Below are 19761 nucleotides of genomic sequence, written 5' to 3' on the forward strand. Positions count from 1 at the left end.
TAAGATGGGGAAACCCCAGATGACTGTGGGTCATATCACCCTATATCCCTGCTCAATATTGAGACAAAGATTCTGGCAACAATACTTGCTCTGCGTCTCCTGACAGTTATTACCCCCCCCAATACATAGTGATCAGTCAGGCTTTATGCCGAAGCGTGCCACGCGTTTTAATTTATGCTGTCTAGCTAACTGGATGGACATGGTATAGTGTCGAGATAGCCCCCATCTGCTCCTTTCGCTTGTTGCCGAGAAGGCGTATGACACGATTCATTGGCCCTTTATGAGGTGCACCCTGGAAAAGTTGGGCTTTGGTCCGGTGATCCGAGAGGGGTTGGCACTGTTATATAACGCACCTGAGGCTAGAGTCCGGATCAATGGGGTTGATTCTGTCAGTTGGCTGATAAAACGCGGCACTAGACAGGGATTCCCCTTCTCTCCCCTTTTTTTTGCCCTCATCCTGGAACCATTGGCCTGTGTGGTTAGAAGAACCCGCCAAGGACTTGGTGGCTTCATAGACGAGTCACGTCTTTTGGACGAGGAATGCATATCACTATATGCAGATGACATTTAGCTCTATGTCACGCACCCAGTTGCGACACTCCCCCAAATATTGCAGAGTATGGCAGCCATGCGGGTTAAAAGATTAACTGGAATAAGTCCACCTTATATCCGTTGTGCGGGGCAGTGGAGCCTCAAACCTACCCAAGCTGTTTGCGGCTTTTTGTTTAAGGATTTGCCTACTTGGGACTATATATCACCACTGACCCCATAACTAGAATGGAACATAATATTAGACGAGTTATTCTGAACTTTCAGGAAGATGTGAAGAGGTGGAGGAAACTCCATCTGACCATCATGGGGAGGGCCGCCATGTATAAGTTGGTAACACTCCCCCAGATCCTTTACATTTTACAAAATACATATTGCAAACTACCAGACACTATTTTCACTGCCATTAACAGTGAACTACGTCTCCTTCTGTGGGACGGAGCTCAGCCACGAATAGCGCTGCAAACGTTACAATGCAATCCATACAATGCGGGCTTGGCCTTGCCGGATATTAGAGCATACTATCGAGCAGCCCATCTTATAGTCATCAACAAATGAAACCATGCGCCAAGAGATCATCCTACGTATAGACTGGAAAGATTGCAGTTCCGAAACTGCACTCAATTACACTACATATATGGGGGAGCTGGTGGTGCGCGTCTCCTACCGGACACCCAAAGAGTGCTGGCGGCCTGGAAGAGTGCAGAAAAGCAGATGAAATGGTATGGGAAGCCTACACGGGAGACCCCTTTGTGGGAGGGTGCTAGACTGCCTGAGATCAGGAAACTGAGGGGCTTTAACAAGTGGGACCTCATAGGGATCTCCAAGATAGGAGACCTGTTGGAGATGGGCTCTCTAGCCTCATTCGCTTCGCTTCAGTCTAAATACCATCTTCACGATTCCCAAGCCTATGCCTACCTCAGACTTAAATATGCCTGGCACGCTGAGGGGTTGGACACTGAGACACTGCTGGAATATGCCCCATTAGAAAGTAGGCTCCTACAGGAGGAGATCCAGACCCTAGCCATATCCTTGACATATAAGATGCAAATTAATATATACCCGACAACCTTGGTGCACTCCGAGCCAAATGGGAACTTACCACAGGCCCACTAGATAATATTGATTGGGAAGCTGCCCTCATGCACCCACGTGAAGTAGCGATTAGATTGAGACTGCGGTTCATACAATACAAGATCCTACATAGAACCTATTTTGATAGGGCACGCTTACACTCTATGGGGAGGGTAGATAACCCAGATTGCCTTAGATGCCACACGGAGCACGGTACTTATATACCCACCCTCTGGGAGTGCAGACGCATTCAAACCTATTGGCACAGGATAGTGAATGAATTGAACGATATCCTTGGAGCTCAGCTTGGGCTAGATGCAAAAGTTTTCCTACTAGTCATCGCAACAGATATTGATCTGCTGCGACATAAGCTCATGTTTGCTAACCTAGGGTTAGTAGTAGCCAAGAGAGATATAGCTAAGTGTTGGGGGGCTCAACGACTTCCTACGCTCACAGAGTGGAGGTCCAATATGGATCTATACATGGTCACAGAGAAGGTGACCTAGAAGGCGAGAGGGTGCCCTCGGAAATTCCGAAAAATTTGGACGCCAAGGATAGAGCATTATGGCTTAGATCTAGGCATTGAAGAGGGAGGAATGGACCTCTCACAGGACAGGACAGAGACCAGACCTTGATGACTCTGATAAATAGCCTACTCTTAACAAAGGTAACTGTATTAGAAATGACCCATGTATCTGTAAGTATAAAATGTTGGTTTAACCGTGTGTTCCTTATCGGAGAATCTGCTGCAACATCTTCTGCTCACCATTAGATCTTGCTGCCCACTATTGAGCCCATATCGTGCATTAACGATTCTTTTTTTCAATTGTATGTTTCATTTGTCAAAAAACAATAATAATATTTTTTTTTAAAGAAAATACTACACTTCTTGCCGGCAGACAGTAGGCGGACAGTTGTCACGGCACTTATCATGTCTAGGCTAGATTACTGTAATAGTCTCTACCTAATCATTCAAGAACGCTTTATGAACAAGCTCCAACTGTTTCAAAATGCAGCAGCGAGATTGCTCACCGGTACACCAAAATTTATGACAATTGGTAAGGAAATCATAAAACTCCACTGGCTGCCTGTGAGGAAAAGGGTATGTTTTAAAGCTCTGTGTATCGTGTATAAGGCACTGCAGGGCACAGGCCCAGATTACCTCAAGCAGCAGCTGCAGTGGTACCAGCCCAAAAGAACATCTCGCTCCCTGGGGAAAAAGTTGGAATCAGTACCGCCCATAAAAAGAGTTCCATGGGGTGGGAGAAGCTTCATTGCTGGTGCCGCAAAGGCCTGGAACGATTTTCCCTTCCACTTGAGAAATACCACCAATCTCCTAATATTCAGGAAACAACTGAAAACATGGCTCTTTAACCTGTAAATGTGCCTCCACCTCAATGCCCAGAGGAAAGCAGCTAGCACCAGGACACCCTTGGGTAACCGTTTGCACTTTAGAAATGCCCTTAACATAACATACATATCCATCACATCACTAATCTAGCATGCACATTTCGAAGGCTGCGTTTTATTATAAATAATAATAGGCATACTGATAGATTGGTAGAGAAGGCACTTCTACTGACATCGAAGGTCACTGCATGCTCAGAAATAAACATACACCGGTCTGACATTCTGTGAGGTGTGTCCAACTCGAGACCAAGACAGGGTCCTTTACACTCTCCCATGAAGTAATAGGGTTGGATCGTCCCTAGGGGAGATTCTTGACTCTACACCTACACACACTCTAGGTACACTTAGAGTAGGGTCCGCATCATAGAAGTACGTTGAATTGAAATGAATTGGCATTTATATAGCGCATGGCTACCCGGGAGCATCCCAGCGCTGAAGCCGTAACTAGAGGGTTGATACCCTAGGGGAAAAAACAGGTCTTTAGTTGTTTCCGGAACGTCAGGTGATTTGGTTCCCTGCGGAGGTTCAACGGAAGGGTATTCCAGAGTCTGGAGGCATTGAATGAGAAACGCCGTCCGCCACTTCTGGCCTTCTTAATACTAGGGACCACAGCAAGGTGAAGTTCATCTGAGTGGAGTTTTCTATTCGCCCTATAGGGCAAATCATGGCTTTGTTGATGGGAGGTCCATGGCCATCCAGCGACTTATGGGCTATGCAAAGGGCCTTAAAGTTGATTCTCTCTTGCACCGGGAGCCAGTGGAGAGAGTGTAGCGCGGGCCTTGCTGAGCATCCATTGGGGGTCTCAGTAAGTAGCCTTGCTGCACAATTTTTTACGACCTACAATTTCGCGATCACTAAATTCGGGGCCCCTAAGTAGAGGGCATTTCCGTAATCTATCCTAATCAAAATTAAAGCCTGGATCAGTAGTTTTTTGCTTGGAAAGGTAGGAGGGGGAGGATTTTGCGGATCATTCTCATCAGGCCATAGCATAAAGCGGCAGTCTTCCTAGCCTGTACTATAAAAGTAAGGTCTTGGTCTAGCTATATTCCCAGACTTTTAATCTCTGTCTTGGGAACTGGCACCAGACCCATAGAGGAAGGCCACATGGTGCTTGATAAAGAACTTCAAGAATTGCCGAGCATCATGAGCTCGGTCTTTTCATCATTAAGTTTCAAGTGGGAATGACTCATCCATTTCGCAACTTCCTCGAGGCAGGAAAGGAGGTCATTAGTCTGCTGGTTGCAGTGGCTCAGAGCTATGAGCAGCTGTGTGTTGTCGACGTATGTCACCATATGAATCCCAAAGGGGGATACAACATCTGCCAGTGGGGCCATGTAAACATTAAAAAGAGTGGGGCTCAGCATAGATCTCTGCGGGACTCCATACTGTAGGGGGATGGGCTGTGAGTTGGCGCCGCCTTCAAAGAACTGGAAAAATCTTCCTTCTAGGAAGGATTCTAGCCATAACAAAGCTGTTCAGGCCACTCCTGCGCTCCTGAGGCGGTGAACCAAGACACAGTGGTTCACCGTGTCGAAGGCCGCGCTCAGGTCGAGGAGGATTGTGGCTGCTGCCCCTCCAGCATCAAGAATATTTCTAGTTTCTTCCACCACTGATAGTATGGCGGTTACCGTCCCTTGACAGGGGCAGAAGCCCATTTGAGTGGGGTGGAGAACACGGTTGGTTTCGAGAAACTCTGAGAGAATGTGGTTGGCATGTTTCTCTGCTATCTTGCTGATTCCAGGAAGGAGCGAAATAGTGCGATAGTTGCCCAGGTCGGCTGGATCCAGGTTGGATTTTTTTAACAGCGCTTTTACTATTGCCCTTTTCCACTTAGAAGGGACCATGCCCATTGCAAATTAAGCATTGATCAGGCAGGTGGCAGTGGGGGAAATTGTTCGTCCGACCAATTTCAAGATGTTAGAAGGTGGGGGGTCTAGTGGTGACCCTCTTTTTACTGATGACAATGTGGCTAGGAAATTTCCTGAGTCATCATGAGGAAGGTCTCCAGTTCATGTTCCACTGGATGCCCACCAATATTCATATGCTTGATTGAGATGTTACTGTCTTTTAGGGGAGATGATTAAGGATATTTTGTACTTTAATGGAAAAATGTTTGTCCAATTCAGTACAGTGGAGACCTAAGGTATACGGTGGGGCCGAGGGGCCGGGGACTTTAAGTAGCTTTTTGGCAATGAGAAAGATTTCTCTGGGGGAGCTAGCGGCTGACACGATCTTTCCCTCACAATAAGAGGCTTGAGCAGTTTTTATTTCTGCTTTGTATCGATAGCCACCCTATATTCCAATTTCAAAATAACTTTAGATTACCATATTGCATATATGCCTTCATATATTCATTGCTTCAGCACCGTGGTAGAAATGTATCTACCATTCACTTTTTTGGTGCTTGTAATCTCCTTCATTTGCTTCTGTCTCTTAATCATTGCAGCACATGCACTTAATACAAGAATAACATTGGCTCAATAATATATTGAAAACGCCCCAGTGTGTATTCTCTGTATATTTCTCTGAGAACAAGTGAGCACCAGTGACTGAGCGAGCGGTTCTGTACTGTTCCCAAGATTCCTGCAGAGTTCAGGGTTGGTATTTTCAGTGGTTGCAAGAAACTGTTCGCTCCCTGGTAGGGTAGGTGGGCTTACAGTGGCACTGTGAGCTAGCTGGTCTATAGGCCAACATATCCTGCAGGGGTGTCCGGAATCAGTCTAGGCACCAAGCCCTTAGTTTATGTTGTCCAAACAATGCGCAGATCCTACGGATTAGTAGGAACTACACGACAGCTGCTGAGGTCTGTAGCATTTCTGGTAACTGCAGCACTGCTGGAATCAGTGGTGCTGATGGGGTCTGCACAGATGCTGAGGTCAGTGGTGCTGCTAGGTCTGTGGTGACTTAATTGTGGATCTTATAGACTAGAAGCTACCAATACAGCCATTGGTTTATGTAAAAGCAGAGCATTTTACTTTCTATACACTATATAGAACCCCTGTGTGGAACACAAAACACTTTTGACTAATGTTATTTCACGTCCTTGGTGGTACATTAAGGCAGTGAGTGCTTGGTGCAAACATCGTTTACCACTGTATTATAAAAATAGGATTCTGTAGGTGATTATGTGTGACAAGAATTTTATGAATATTTGCTGTGTGGTATTTTGTTGTGGTGGTTGTTTGTACTGTTGTTTTGTGCTGCAATACTGCACAGTGTTGCATTGTGGTCCTTGTTTTGCTCTCTGTTTTGACTTCTCTGTGGTGTTCCCGTTATGTTGCTTTGTTTATGTTAATGTGTTTTAATCTGTTGTTTACTTTAGATTGGCCAACAATTGCTGCTATATTTCCAGCAAAAGCAAACATCTACCCTAAATGGCAATCCACTCCCAGAACAACCACCACTCTCGGAACACCAACTGCACAGGGCTGAAGTCTTTGCACTGCCACAGTGGAATGCTGCACTTTGCACAATCTCACATTCCATCCAGTTCTACACTAGCAAAATAGCTCTGCACTATTGGCGTAAATGCAAACTCAGTTCCACTCTCCGAAACGCATGTCACTCTATGGCCATTGCTTCCAGCGGTGCTCGACACTCTAATTCTGCACAGTCCTTCACCTGCAGTACATCCCCACACTCTTCACAGCCCCACTCTCTGCACAGCCCCCACTGTCTGCACAGCCCCCACTCTCTTCACAGCCCCACTCTCTGCACAGCCCTCCACTCTCTGCACAGCCCCTCTCTCTGCACAGCCCCTCTCTCTGCACAGCCCCCACTCTCTTCACAGCCCCACTCTCTGCACAGCCCTCCACTCTCTGCACAGCCCCTCTCTCTGCACAGCCCCCACTCTCTGCACAGGCCTCCACCTAAAGCACATCTAGTTCTCCTCCATTGCCACTGGCCAAGTTGCCATTGCTCAGCTTGCTGTACAATGCTCCACTCAGCACACTCCTCAGCTCCACAGAGCTCACACTCTCAAACCACACAGCTCTACAAAGTTGTCCACTCGGCTTACCCCTCTACTCTCGGCACTATGGCGCAGCCCTCTACTACATGTCCAGCCCTTCAGTCCAAGCACATTTTCCACTCTATGCATGTGCTGCACTCACTTCATGCCTTTCTCTATAAGCAAAACCCCAACTAACTGCACACACCACACTCTACTGAGATGTCACCTCCTCTGCTCAGTAGACACCCACCCACACTCTGCGGCGCCATTACACTGCACAGTCTTCAAACTCTGCACAGCAGTCCTCGTGGCTGACCCCTTCACTCCATGCACATGAATGCACCTGCACCCCCTCCCCCCAACCATTTTCTGCTCAGCCTACCTCTCTGCATAGGTTGACACATGGATGGATCTGCACAAAACCTGCCAAGTTCAAATTGTGAATCATACACAGTTTTCTCCACTTTGACTTGGCCTGTTACTCCAATGCATGTGCCCAGACCTCTGCTCCACTTGACACAGCTGCTTAGCATTGCATCATTTTCACTATCTTACAGCCAGGGCACTGGTGTCTGTTTTCTGTATCATTCTCCACCCACTGTGAATTTTCCTCAATCGTTTACTGGCAGCATTCCCTCACACACCTCCACACATGTGCTACTCTGCCAGCTGCACAGTCCTCTGCACTCCCACTAACCCACCACTCTGCATAGATCCTCGCTTTGCACATTCTTTCACTCTTTGTAAAACAATACATTCTCCCCAGACTGTAAAGCTCTCCACACTTCCTCCTGTAGTGCACAAACATCCCCACTCTGCACAGCCATCAATTCTTCTTCACAGCCCTCGACACTGCACAGCCCCCTACACACAGCAGAGCCCTCTGCACTGTGGCAGCTTTGCCCAGCCCTCATTGCCGTGCAAAGACCTGCACCCCTTACTTTTCTTTACAGACCCTCTCCGGGTGTGGGCGCAGCAGTAAAACAACCTCTATTCTGTCGTATTCTCTGTGGGCTGAAGTAACCTTATTATATACAGGTTTCCTTTTTATCATTCTGGACCCCACAACCCAGATGTCATATTTCCATGTAAAGCCCTCCACTGCTGCTTGGCTGTCTCAAATGTGCACTGCTTGCATTTTAGAACTGAAATTATCTGATGTTATGTGATTAATATCTGATAGGGTCTAAAATATGACATCAGTCTCTTCAAACACCTGAGTCACATTAATCAAAGTGTGAGGAATAGGCCTGCCTTGAAGTCAATCGTATCATGTAATTGATGCAGTTTCCTTAGATATTGTTCTACTTCGTGCCAACCGCAGAAAAGTTTCTAAAAGGCTCAGTGCGATGGAGAAGACAGTAGGGAAACACTCCTCCAAATTGCTTACTTTTGCAAGAGGAGATAAAGTAACTGAGGAAATGAAACTCTGCCTTACCACAGTAGCGAAGATGCAGGGAACTACTCAAGACGTAACATAGTTATAGTCGAAATTCTGGAAGAATAGGAAGAGGTATTGGTGGTCTGGTTCATCGAAGACCTAATCCTCAATAATATCTAGCCAGATCATTTGTCAAAAGAATGTGGAGTGGACAGTTGTATGATGGAACCCCGCATGCATTTACCGTGCATGCCTTTACAACGCAGTCACTACCCCGACTGCCACGTTACCATGCGTAACTCCAGTCTACGCAACAGTAGGGAAGGTGTTGGACTTAAAAATCCAACACTAGTCCAAATAAGCGCCCCCTAAAGCAAGTCATTGTAACAACTTTATGGTTAAAGTAACACATAGTAACGTCGCTGTCGGGATAGTGACTGAATTGTAAAGGCAGGTCATTGTTGTGACTGCAGTATAATGGATGTTTCCCGGAGTGGACCCATCCTACTCCATTCCTCATGTGCTTAAAATTATAAGTATGTATGAAACATTAATTGGTCCAAATCAATCATATATCCACTGACAGACTCATCTCAGAGCGAGGTGGGCTGTCAATTAAAAATAGTTAGGGAAAGATTCTGATGTTGGGGATCTTTGTGACCATACACAAGGACAGACTCATAGATAAAAACCTAGGAATGCTTCTAGAGGGTCTTGTCTCTGACATAGATAACTGAGAAAAGCTTCCTGTAAGAAATTGGGTTATTAGTTGTGATGCACGTGAGTTGTTCATAAGTAACAGGTCCACAATTATCTTCTTATTGGGAACCAAGGCAGCACTTGACTCTCTCTGGGTGGGAAAGCACTGCAGTCCAAGCCCTACTTGGGGGAGGGGGTGTGGGCTAGTAATCTCCATCTGCAAGCACACACCAACAGCACTCAATAACTCATCTGCCACTCCGTGTTTTTCTTGAAAAAAGGAATAGGTACATTTAATCCAAACACAGTACAAAATACTACACAATTTGATTACACATATTTACTTAAGGTCAATGTAAATATCTTTTATCCCCATATTAACAATACCCCCACCTATACCACATGCAACATCACAGTAAAGGGTTGTCATTATATATAATGGCAGGCCTATTGTCTTCGTTAAGGGGTCACCAGATTACAATAAAAAGGAAGCCTGCTAAATGTGTCACGGGTTTACCACTTTACTATTTCATTCATCCCATGTTTGGATTTCCCATTCAAATTGATAAGCATCATCCAATGCATTCATTACTAATCAATGTCAATAAAACATCTTCAAATATTAAATCTCATGTATTGGAGCATATCTTTGCTTTCCTCAGTACACATAATGTAGCCATAGGACCAACCCCTAGGGACACCTACACTCCAGAGCTGAAAAGCAAAGCTCCAGTTCATAGGGCTTAAATGATTGCTAACCTACTCTGGGGGTTATGCTTTTAACCTCCCAGAGACTTAGGGCACATTTCACAAGACACTCACCTCCTGCAGCCCCCACGAGACATTGCAAAGACATTGGTGCCACCCCTATCCTTCCTTAGGGCACCATGAAAAGGTAAACTAGGGAAAACAATGCCCACACAGGGCATTATGGTGCTCTTGTCTGCCTTTCTGTTCAAATATATTTGGCAGCTCTGTCTCTTTGCTTCTTTTCACTGTGCCTTTGTGCCGTGATGTAACTTTTGTTTTTGGTTACTCTGGTCCCTAGTCCATCTTTGCAGAGCATCAGCTGTTTTCTCGATCAAGCTATCCTTGACTCTGCTGTCTTCGCCTTCCAAGTCCAGGGTCCTCTTCCTTGTCTTGAAGTGGACATTTTTAGATGCCAGCCTGTCTTGCTTCGCCCTCCCAAAATACCACGCACACATGGTGGCTCAAACACGACAAAGCAAAGGACATATAACACAACAACACCTAGAAAGGGGTTTTACTTTACAAAATGAAACACATCAAAGACTCTCTTTTCAGAATAAGGCTTGAGGTTTTATTTATGCAATGCTCTTTAACAGAAAGGCTTTCCCAGATGTCAAAAGAACAACATTCAAATGTATACAGAGATATATATGTATATGCAAGCAATAATAACACACTTGGCAAATGCAACTGTTAAAAGCATGAATAATAATACTATGAATAAACAAGCAGCAAATAATACTGGACGTCCTGCAAGAAATCAAAAGATATAGACACTAAATCCATCAAATGATTACTTTGGATGTACACTCTAACTCACTCCATCACAAAGAAAACACCTCAAATTACCATAGCCACTGGAAACTAAATAGGCACGCACAAGTGAGCTCCTGAGCTGCCTGCCAAGACCCTCTGCCTTTAATACCTTTTACTCAACCTAAGGCAATCGTTCTAGAAACCTCGCACCCTTTCTTCTGTTACAAAAAACTGAGCTGACCGTACTGGTCTGTGTCAAAGTCAAGACAGAAGTTGGCCAGACCTCTGTATTTTGACTCTGAGACAGAGCTGTACATTTCACACATTTCTCTGGCAACAACAATCTCTGCTCTGAAAGGCACTAAGCACACTTCCTACACATTATCCCAGCGAAGCTTACAAAAGCTTACAACCAGCAGAAAAGAATACTACCTTTAAGGTGGATAAACAACTTGAGCAATCTGGGGCCCTGCCTGTGTGCACAGAACAAGACAGAGTCAGGATTCAAGATGACATGAGGCCATGTCAAAGCCAATACTAAGAACTTCATAATACTTCCCAATGTACAACACAATGCACATTTGTGCACCACTGCCTATAGCATTGCATACTTCATCTCTCAATGTACAACAAAATGCACATTTGTACACTACTACTCATAACACTGCACTTCAAGACCAAAAAGTACATTCCACACCTCTCTCTCTCTCTCTCTCTATCTATCTCATGCTTTCAAATGCACATCCCACATGCTCTGTTCTTGGCAAGCTGTTCTACTCTGTGACAGCTCCCTCTTTAAGACTGCAAGATTACATGAAGAAATCTTCAAGTGAAACAGGACTTACATTCATGGAAGGGTAAAATGAAACACCAAAGTCAATTAAAATGATGGTAGTCAAAGGTCTTCACTCAGTGTCAAACCATAAGAGTGCCTCTAGCACTACACAGCCACAGCTGGCCAATCCTAGGATGCCATATCATCCCTGCAACCCTGTCCAAACCATCCTACACAGCATTCTGGGGCAATTCAAAATGGAGCCGTCAAGCTTTCTCTGTTGAGATCTCCTCTGAGGGCAGCGGGTCCATCCATAGCTGACATCACTGCCAGATCCCTTCCTACCGAAATATCATAGGGGAGCCCCTCCTGTGTCAGCCCTAGATGTCTGGCCTTTTTCCTTTGTTCAGTGGGCATTAGCTGACCAAGACATGGTGCAATGTGACAGCTACCCCTTCCCTCTCCCAGGAAATGGATCAGTCACAGTTATTTGTTCCCTTTGTTTGGTAAGGCCTTTGTTTTTTCTGTCAGTGAGCTGACTAAATAACTTGGCCCACCAAGTGGGACAAAGTCTAGTATCTGATTAGATGCTGAGCCAAACAAATAGAACAATTCTTGAGGTCCCATCAGATGTACATGTGCGTTATTGGAACCTTCAGAATCAAAATATGTGTGCATGTTTTACCCCAGTTTGACACATTACTGGACTGTTGTTTTGATGATATATTCACAGTGGATTACTGAATTCTCTACGTACCAAATACTCCCAAATATTGGATGTTCTACAAACCCTACTTTGTGGACTCTTACATGTCGGACTTCTCTTTCGAGTGCTGTGGTATTTATATTATCTCACATTGCTGGACTGTGTAGAGCGACCGTGCACTCTAAGGTAGATTTCACCTGTTTGTATAATACAGTGAAAGGATTAAAGGTTTTGCAGTAAACCCTACTTGACCTATGTATGCATGCCTACTAATAATATAAGGCCTACGCCAGGTTGTCGTTACCTATCCTTGCAGAGTTAATTCTGTGCAAGCCTACCTGTGAGCAAATACCGGGCTCCACATGATGGTAGTCTCACATGCACAGTCCACATACTCATGTGCACACTGGTTCATGTGTACCCATTATATGTACCTTACCCCAGCTGTGCTGTGGCAACCTTAACTTAAAAGGTTGATACTGGCGGTCAACAGGCTGCGTCCAATTATCATGAAATTACTGAGTGAGACTCAGGTAGTGAGACTCGCCCACAGTAAAGGTCCAAAAACTGGGTGATCAAAAGCAATACATCCTGTTTAACTAAATGGGCGCAACACCCCACTTTGGTACCGGAAAAATATTTCCAGAAAGTATAGAGTGCCCCACACACTCTACTACTAGATGGTAACCATTCTAGAATAGCTATGATGACAATCCGAAGAGGTGTTTGCAGTGAGAGATAGCACTGTCAGATCATCTGAAGTATTACCAGGCTACTCAATTAGTATTTGGTAATGATTGGGTGAATGGTGCCCCATAGGAGCTTTTGACAATGGCACAAGAGGCTACTTAGGGGCTTTAGACGGCGAAAGAGCACCCTCCAAGTAGCCTCACCTTAGAGGTTTAGTGAATAATATTTTGCGACTGGCAAACTGTGAGATAGAATGGGAGGGTGCACTTACCTTGGAGACCCCTTTGTGATTTTCTGTATGTTTGAGTGAATTGTGAGTGTCTGGGGATCAGACCACCACAAAACATTTAGTGAGCTGAAAGAAGAATATGAATTATCAGAATCCCAACAAGATAGATACCATCAGAAGAAACATGGACTGCAAAAACACTCTCTACATGCATGAGAAATTCCCATTTGAATACAGGGAGCACTTTGCTCCTCTGCACAATCGTGTGATGTCCCAACTGTACAAATCCTTATTGAACAACCTGCAAGCATTGTGCACCCAAATTAGGGTAAAATGTGTCAAAGACCCAGGAATATTAGAGGAGGAGGACTGGAATGAAGCATGATGTACCAACGGGAGGTGGCCATTTTGACAGGCTTTAGAATGGTTCAACTCAAAATACTACATTGAACCTACCACACCAGAGTGCAGCTGATGAAATTTGGCGCATCTTTGAGACGGGGTGTCATTGGGTAGGCACATTCTTGGACATCTGGTGGCAATACCTCAAAATACAAGCATTCTGGGAAGGAGTCTAAGAACCAAATACAAAATGTTAATGGAATGAATTTGATAAGCCAGTGGACAATGCACTGTTGGAAATGTTTCAAGATTGTACAATGTCTATGGACCCCTCCCCATCTTCTGTGACCTGGCAATGATGGTGGGCAGAAGAGAGATTGTAAGAAATTGTGGAGGAAAGTAGACACCCATCATGAAGCCCTGGGCCAAAAATCTAGAGTGGTGCATGAATTCAGAAAACTGGATGTAATTGACATTGAAATGTTCCAGGAATTGGGAGAAAATTTGAAGATTATGGTAAGAGATTAGAGGACTAAAATAATACCGGGAAAATACCCAAACGTGAACCTAAGACTTGAACAGTAGTCTTTACACCAGTTGACAGGGCGGAAGGGGCAAATGTGATCCTTATAATATATGACTGGTTATAAGGAAATGCACTGAATATTAATACGAAAGGTGTGATAAAAATCTATCTATATACCCAAAACACTCAAATGTTTTTTTTTTAAACTTTAAAATTACTGACGTATTATTATTAGTTATTTATACAGTTAACGGCGAGGACCAGTTTACATTTGTTATTTGAATTTAGTATTCTGTTACGGTTATTTTATGAAATACTGCCCGCCCCGATGTTATGGCCTAGGACCAGAGGTCTTGAGCACCCAGAACTAGGTGTCCCAGCACCACATTAAGCCTGCTAGTAGTCGTTTTCTCCAGAAATGGTTGTGAATGCTCTGTGGTTGGGTGAAGTGTCATTACTGTTGTCATTGGCTCTTTACTGAGCTTTGATCTCTTCTCTGTTTTGCAGCCGAGGTGACTCTGGATCCTGACACTGTGAATCGATGGCTCATACTGTCTGAGGATGGAAAGAAAGTGAGACCTAGAGAACGAGCTCAGGAGTTTCCAGAAATGCCCCAGAGATTTAAAGGGCTTGTTGCTGTCCTCGGGATAGAGAGGCTATGTGCAGGGAAGCATTACTGGGAGGTGGAGGTGGAGGGCAAGATGGCCTGGAGCCTAGGGGTGTGTGATGAGTATGTTATCAGAGACGCAGTGCCAACACTATCACCTGAAGATGGATTCTGGACAGTGTGGTTCAAACATGGTAAATATGAAGCTCGCACCTCCCCTCCCACCCTCCTGACCCCCCGTGTGGCACCCAGGGCTGTCGGTCTCTTCCTGGACTATGAAATGGGCAGGTTTTCAGTGTACAATGTGGATGACAGATCACTGCTCTTCACCTTCTCAGGGGCCTCCTTCCCCGATACCCTGCTGCCCTTCTTCAGTCCAGGACTCCATGATCGAGGGAAAAATGCTGGAGCGCTACAGATACTGACTGTGCAAGGATAGGACTGAAAGTATGTGTCTGTCTGTCTGTCTGTCTGTCCGCCTGTCCGTGTGGGGACTTGGGTGTGATAACACACTCACGCTGTGGGGACTTGAGTGCACTGTGGGGACCTGAACCCAAGTCCCCACAAAGTAATTTCTTCCAAATGATAGAAAATCACTTTAGAAACATTTCTGCCAAGTTTGACAACTTTTTTTTAAAAGTGCCTTGTGGGGACCTGTGTTTCGTAAAGCGTGTTTATTTTTTTGCTCGCTCTGTCCCTGTAGACAGGAGCCGGTATTGCAGTCTTAAACACACCGAGGAAACTTAACACACATTAGTAACCTGATGGTCAGTTTCCCTGCAGACGGCCTAGTCAATTTGTTGGGAAAGCAGAAGAGGCCCCAGCATATATTTTGTTGGAGTCCACAGACTTTACATTGTCATGCAGTCTTTAATTATAATCAACATAAATCATATTAAGATATTGTATATACATGTTTTATACAATAAGAATGTTTATTTTTACATATTGTAAAAGCTTAACAAAACAATTCAGGCCAGTTTCTCCTATTGGAAATACCTGATAAATTCATTATTTTAAATCAGAAAAGGAAAACACTCCACTCATGAAAATTAAACATTGAGGGCAGGCGCAACATATCAAAACAATAAAGTATTTAAGGGCATAGGTTAGAAGAGTATTAGGTTACTATAACATCACTGGGCAACACTGAACGTAGGGTGTATGCTTCTTCATTGGTGTTTAGTTAATCCATCTCTGAGGAACCGATGGAAGCCAAGTAGTTTGTGTTTAAATAGTTCATTGAAATGGAGCGCAATATCGACGCAGCACGTTTCATCAATATTCCAATTCCTACTATCACTTCAGTGAGAAATAGTTCCAAAATCACCTTTTACACACAAGGTTAAGTTCACTGCTTGCCTAGTAGCCTAACTTGTACAAAAAGACGAAATAAATGTTAAAGGCATTTCAAATAATTTCCCAAATGCCTAATAATTATAATTATTGCAATGTTGAATGCTTAACAACCAAAACTTTCAATGAGCGCTTATTTGTTTCTTAGGCGCTGTTTACCTGCAAGAAACTAACCATGCGCCCAGTGCCGGCGCTAGGCATGGGCAGCTGCCCAGGGCCCCGCGCATGCTCGCAGCCATGGGGCCTCGCACCTTTAAAGACATCAGAAGTTCTAGGCCCTGGGGGCCCCCTGAGAGTTTATATGTTTCTTTTTTATGTCAATCTGGCCTGTCTATGTAGGCCTAATGGCTGCATCTGCATGTTGATGAGAGCAATCAGACAGGTAATTTGAGTGCCCTTGCCTGTGAAGTGGCCCTGCCCCTGTATGAATAAAAGACAGAATATCCTGCAGGTGCACAGCAAAGGATAGTGTGGCGATGGCGGTGCATCACAATGGAAACTGCTCACCAAGGATTGGGGAGAGGAGTTGGCCTAACGGCTAGGGCGCTTGACCTCGGACCTGGGGATCTGGGTTAGAGTTTCGGTAATGTCGCTAAAACATCCTGTGATTCTGGGCAAATCACTTAAGCTCCCCATGCCTAACAAAAATGAATGTGTCCTAGTGTAACTCTCCCCTCTTCCCATCTTTGGTTCACGCAGAGGAGCAGAATCCGCATGAAAAAGTGGATGGAGCAGGGTTTAAAGCCTGCTGAGTCACTCAAGTCTTAGACCCGGTAGTAAATTAAAATGGACATTGAAAAGGGGCCCTATATTCATGTCCTTAACTTTGCTTGCAAAAACATTGATCTAGTGTCTGCACAATGGATGAAAGTCCTGAAAGGCAGGTGATGAGACGGGCCCGCTCTCCATTTTGCCCTCACCCTCAGAGGGAAAAAAACAAATCTTAACTCTGCAGCAGCGCCAGCCTTCGCAACCTTTAATGGAATTTCAGTGAGACTCGTTATAGTTCTTTCACAGTCTCATCATGTCAGAACTGGAGAATTTTCAATATTATATACAAGGAAGCTGTAGATGCTGCTTATTCATCTTATGCAACTAATAACCACTGACAAAGCCAATAGTACTGGCTTGTTCTAGGTGTAATTATACTTGTTGTAATATTTATCTGGAGGCAATGACAGGTTTTTTCAACCCACTTAAGGCCCTGCTCTCAGGTCAGTATGTAGGCCGTTTTTTAGGTCTCGCTGAGACAGCGCAAGCTGTCTCTTTGAGACATTTTGTAAGTGGGCTTTCAAAAGTGCTACCCACATGATTTGGCAGGCCTAAAGCTTGAGTGCACGATGGCGTGCACGTGCACAGCTGCTGCTCGCACTCCCTCCTCCCTTCTCGGCCTCCCTTTTCATCAGCTTCAGGCTCCTCTGATGCTGGCATTCCCCCCTCCCTTCTCGCCCAGCCCTTCTTGTCAACTCGGCTTGTTTATTCGCGCGGTCGTGTTACTTTCACGGCCAATGCTTGTTTTCAATGGGGTTGTGGTTGCCACCCTCCCACTATGCACCCGTACTTAACCCCTTCCTTTGTTTCCCTGAACGCATGGGAAGAGCGTTCCCTGTATTACACAGAAGTGTGCTGTTAGGGGGTGTGCTCTGGCGAAATGGATAGCGCTTTTATAAATGCAAATTACATTGCAGGTAAAATTTACTCTATATCCACTCTGAAAGCCATAGGTTTTCAGATTGTACACAGGTTAGGATTTAGGTTAGGTCACTAATACGGCTGTAATTCTTGTTTAACTTCAAAACTGAGCACGGCGCTGCTTCACGGACACTGCGCTCGGTTTATTCATATATTTTTTAACTTTAACACTGAGCACAGCGCCCGTTTCAAGGACACCGCGCTCAGTGTTAAAGTTAACAAATATATAAAGAAACCGAGCGCTGTGTTCATGAAGCGGCGCCGCGCTCAGTTATCAGTTTTACACTTAAGCATTTGCAATCCAATCAAACCTATTGCATTGCAAATGCTTGTTTGTGTACTCTTCGTTCTCGGTTGGTTTGAAGTTCAGCTGGGGAATGGGGATAACATCCGGCTCCCCTGGTGGTGGCTTCTCTGATATGGCCGCTCTCAGTGTGAGCACATTAACACCACAGGGTGTAGCGTTGGGAACACAATTTATTGCCTGGTCACCAGCAGAGCACAGACAAAACAGGCGGATGGACTGTGCAGAGGGGCTGACTGGTGGCGGTGAGCGTGGGCTGCTCTGTGGGCCTGTACCCCAGGGGAGTGTGGAAGGTGTGACTTCAAAATACAGCGCTCTGCAGCAGCTGCCTGTCCTGCCTACTGGGGCGGAAGCTCTTGAGGTTCACACAGAGCTCCGGATCGGGACAATAACCGGCTGAGTGGTGTTGGTACGATAAAACCTACGACGTGCAGGTTACACGCATGTCTCCGCTGCTGACATGTCAACCGACTGAACTATGCCACCGACTGAACTATATATAATATAGATATAATACTATAATATTGATTGTGCCACTCCGAACAGAAAGTGATCGAAAAATTGCTAAGACAGCCTTTGGAAACAGTACTGAAATCCCTTTTAAAACATTATTAAAACACGTACAACAATTTAATAAATATTTCCTTAAGTGGTGTTTCAAAAGTTCCATTTTATTTATTCTAATTTTGTCAGCTCTAGCATTAAAATATCACAGTGGACAGCTGAATAATGTTATACCTTAGACTGACACGTGCCTGCATCCCACGTTCCAAATAGTGACCGATGTGATGGTGAAAGTCTGCACTGTTCCTATGCCAGGCCTTTAAACCATGCAAAGTTCCCCTACAGTGTCCTCAGAGCTGCTGATTTACATCAGTCTAAAGTCAACAAAGTAGGACCGCGTCCATCCCACAAATCCCTGACCGTTTATCCCACACAAAATGAGAGCTATTTGACTAAGCACTAGATAAACTCAGCGGATCGCTACCGCTGCGCCTAAAATAAACACGAATCGGGGATGAGGGAAGCGGCAGAAAATGCTGCCCACGCTCAACAATCAATTGACACAGCTGACGGATTGGAGAAACACAAAGAACGACAATTCCTGAACAACTTTGCTAACACCTTGTTTAATGTAACTGGTGTTCATTCAAAGCGCTCCAATACCTTCGGGTAGAGTTGGCGCTATGCAAAAACAAACAATAAACCTGAATAATTTAATAGCAGTAACGACGAGTACAGCACAGGAAAGTCACCCTTTATATGTCAGTAGAAAACAAGTTAGACCATTCATTTCACTATTCGGCAAAAGGATATTAGTGGCTTAGGGCGCCCAAAGGTAAAAAGAGCTCAGTTTTATGCATGATTGTGTCATACATTCACTCACACCAGTGTAACTCTCGCTCATTTATTTACCTAAACCACAGACTAATATATATGTATGGAAAGCAGCAACTAACATCATCGAGTGTAGAAAAAAGAAAATGTCAGCGTGCTCCTGTCATGCTAACGCAACTCCAGAAATCAACGAATCTTAGCTCTTTATTAATAAATTACCAGTTGGCAAAACAATGTGTGATTATGTAAAGTGTCCAGCACGTAATAGGAGTAAAAAGCTTTTGTTCAGGGCTGAAATAATGAATATATGTTTCCTGTGGCAAAGGGTCAAGCCCTCTGACAGAGAGGGCGCCATGTCAGTGCTGTGATGTACCGCTGTCAGAGAGGGCCACCGAGGCGGGACGCCATGAGTGCGGCCCACACCAGCTCGTCTAATGAAAACCAAACAACCTTGTGAATATGTGCGAACACAAAGCTGCGTCACCCGGCTGTTCCTCCTAGGCGTCGGCGCATAATTTATTATATAAATCACCATTTAGATTGAGTGAACCCTGCGTTAAAAATAAGAAATGTTTAAATATCTATTCACGGCGGTTCTGAAGGCAACCGTCCGCAACCACCTATC

The 19761-nt window shown here is 44.8% G+C and overlaps 1 protein-coding gene across 3 annotated transcripts in view; it reads left to right on the forward strand.

Moving 5' to 3' along the window:
- LOC146869216 (E3 ubiquitin-protein ligase TRIM39-like) overlaps positions 1-19367 on the forward strand; it is a 199118-nt gene extending 179751 nt beyond the window's left edge. The window contains exon 7 of one of the 3 annotated variants that reach the window (XM_085643753.1): positions 14347-15098. In XM_085643753.1, the coding sequence (XP_085499879.1) occupies positions 14347-14885 (539 nt within the window). In that variant the 3' untranslated portion in view covers positions 14886-15098. Of the gene's footprint in view, positions 1-14346 lie in introns of all 3 variants that reach the window. The other 2 variants (XM_085643825.1, XM_085643905.1) reach the window with 2 other exon arrangements.
- Positions 19368-19761: the final 394 nt, after the last annotated feature.

The sequence above is a fragment of the Triturus cristatus genome, chromosome 1_1, assembly GCF_964204655.1.
Source record: "Triturus cristatus chromosome 1_1, aTriCri1.1, whole genome shotgun sequence".
In the NCBI taxonomy this organism is placed as follows: Eukaryota; Metazoa; Chordata; class Amphibia; order Caudata; family Salamandridae; genus Triturus; species Triturus cristatus.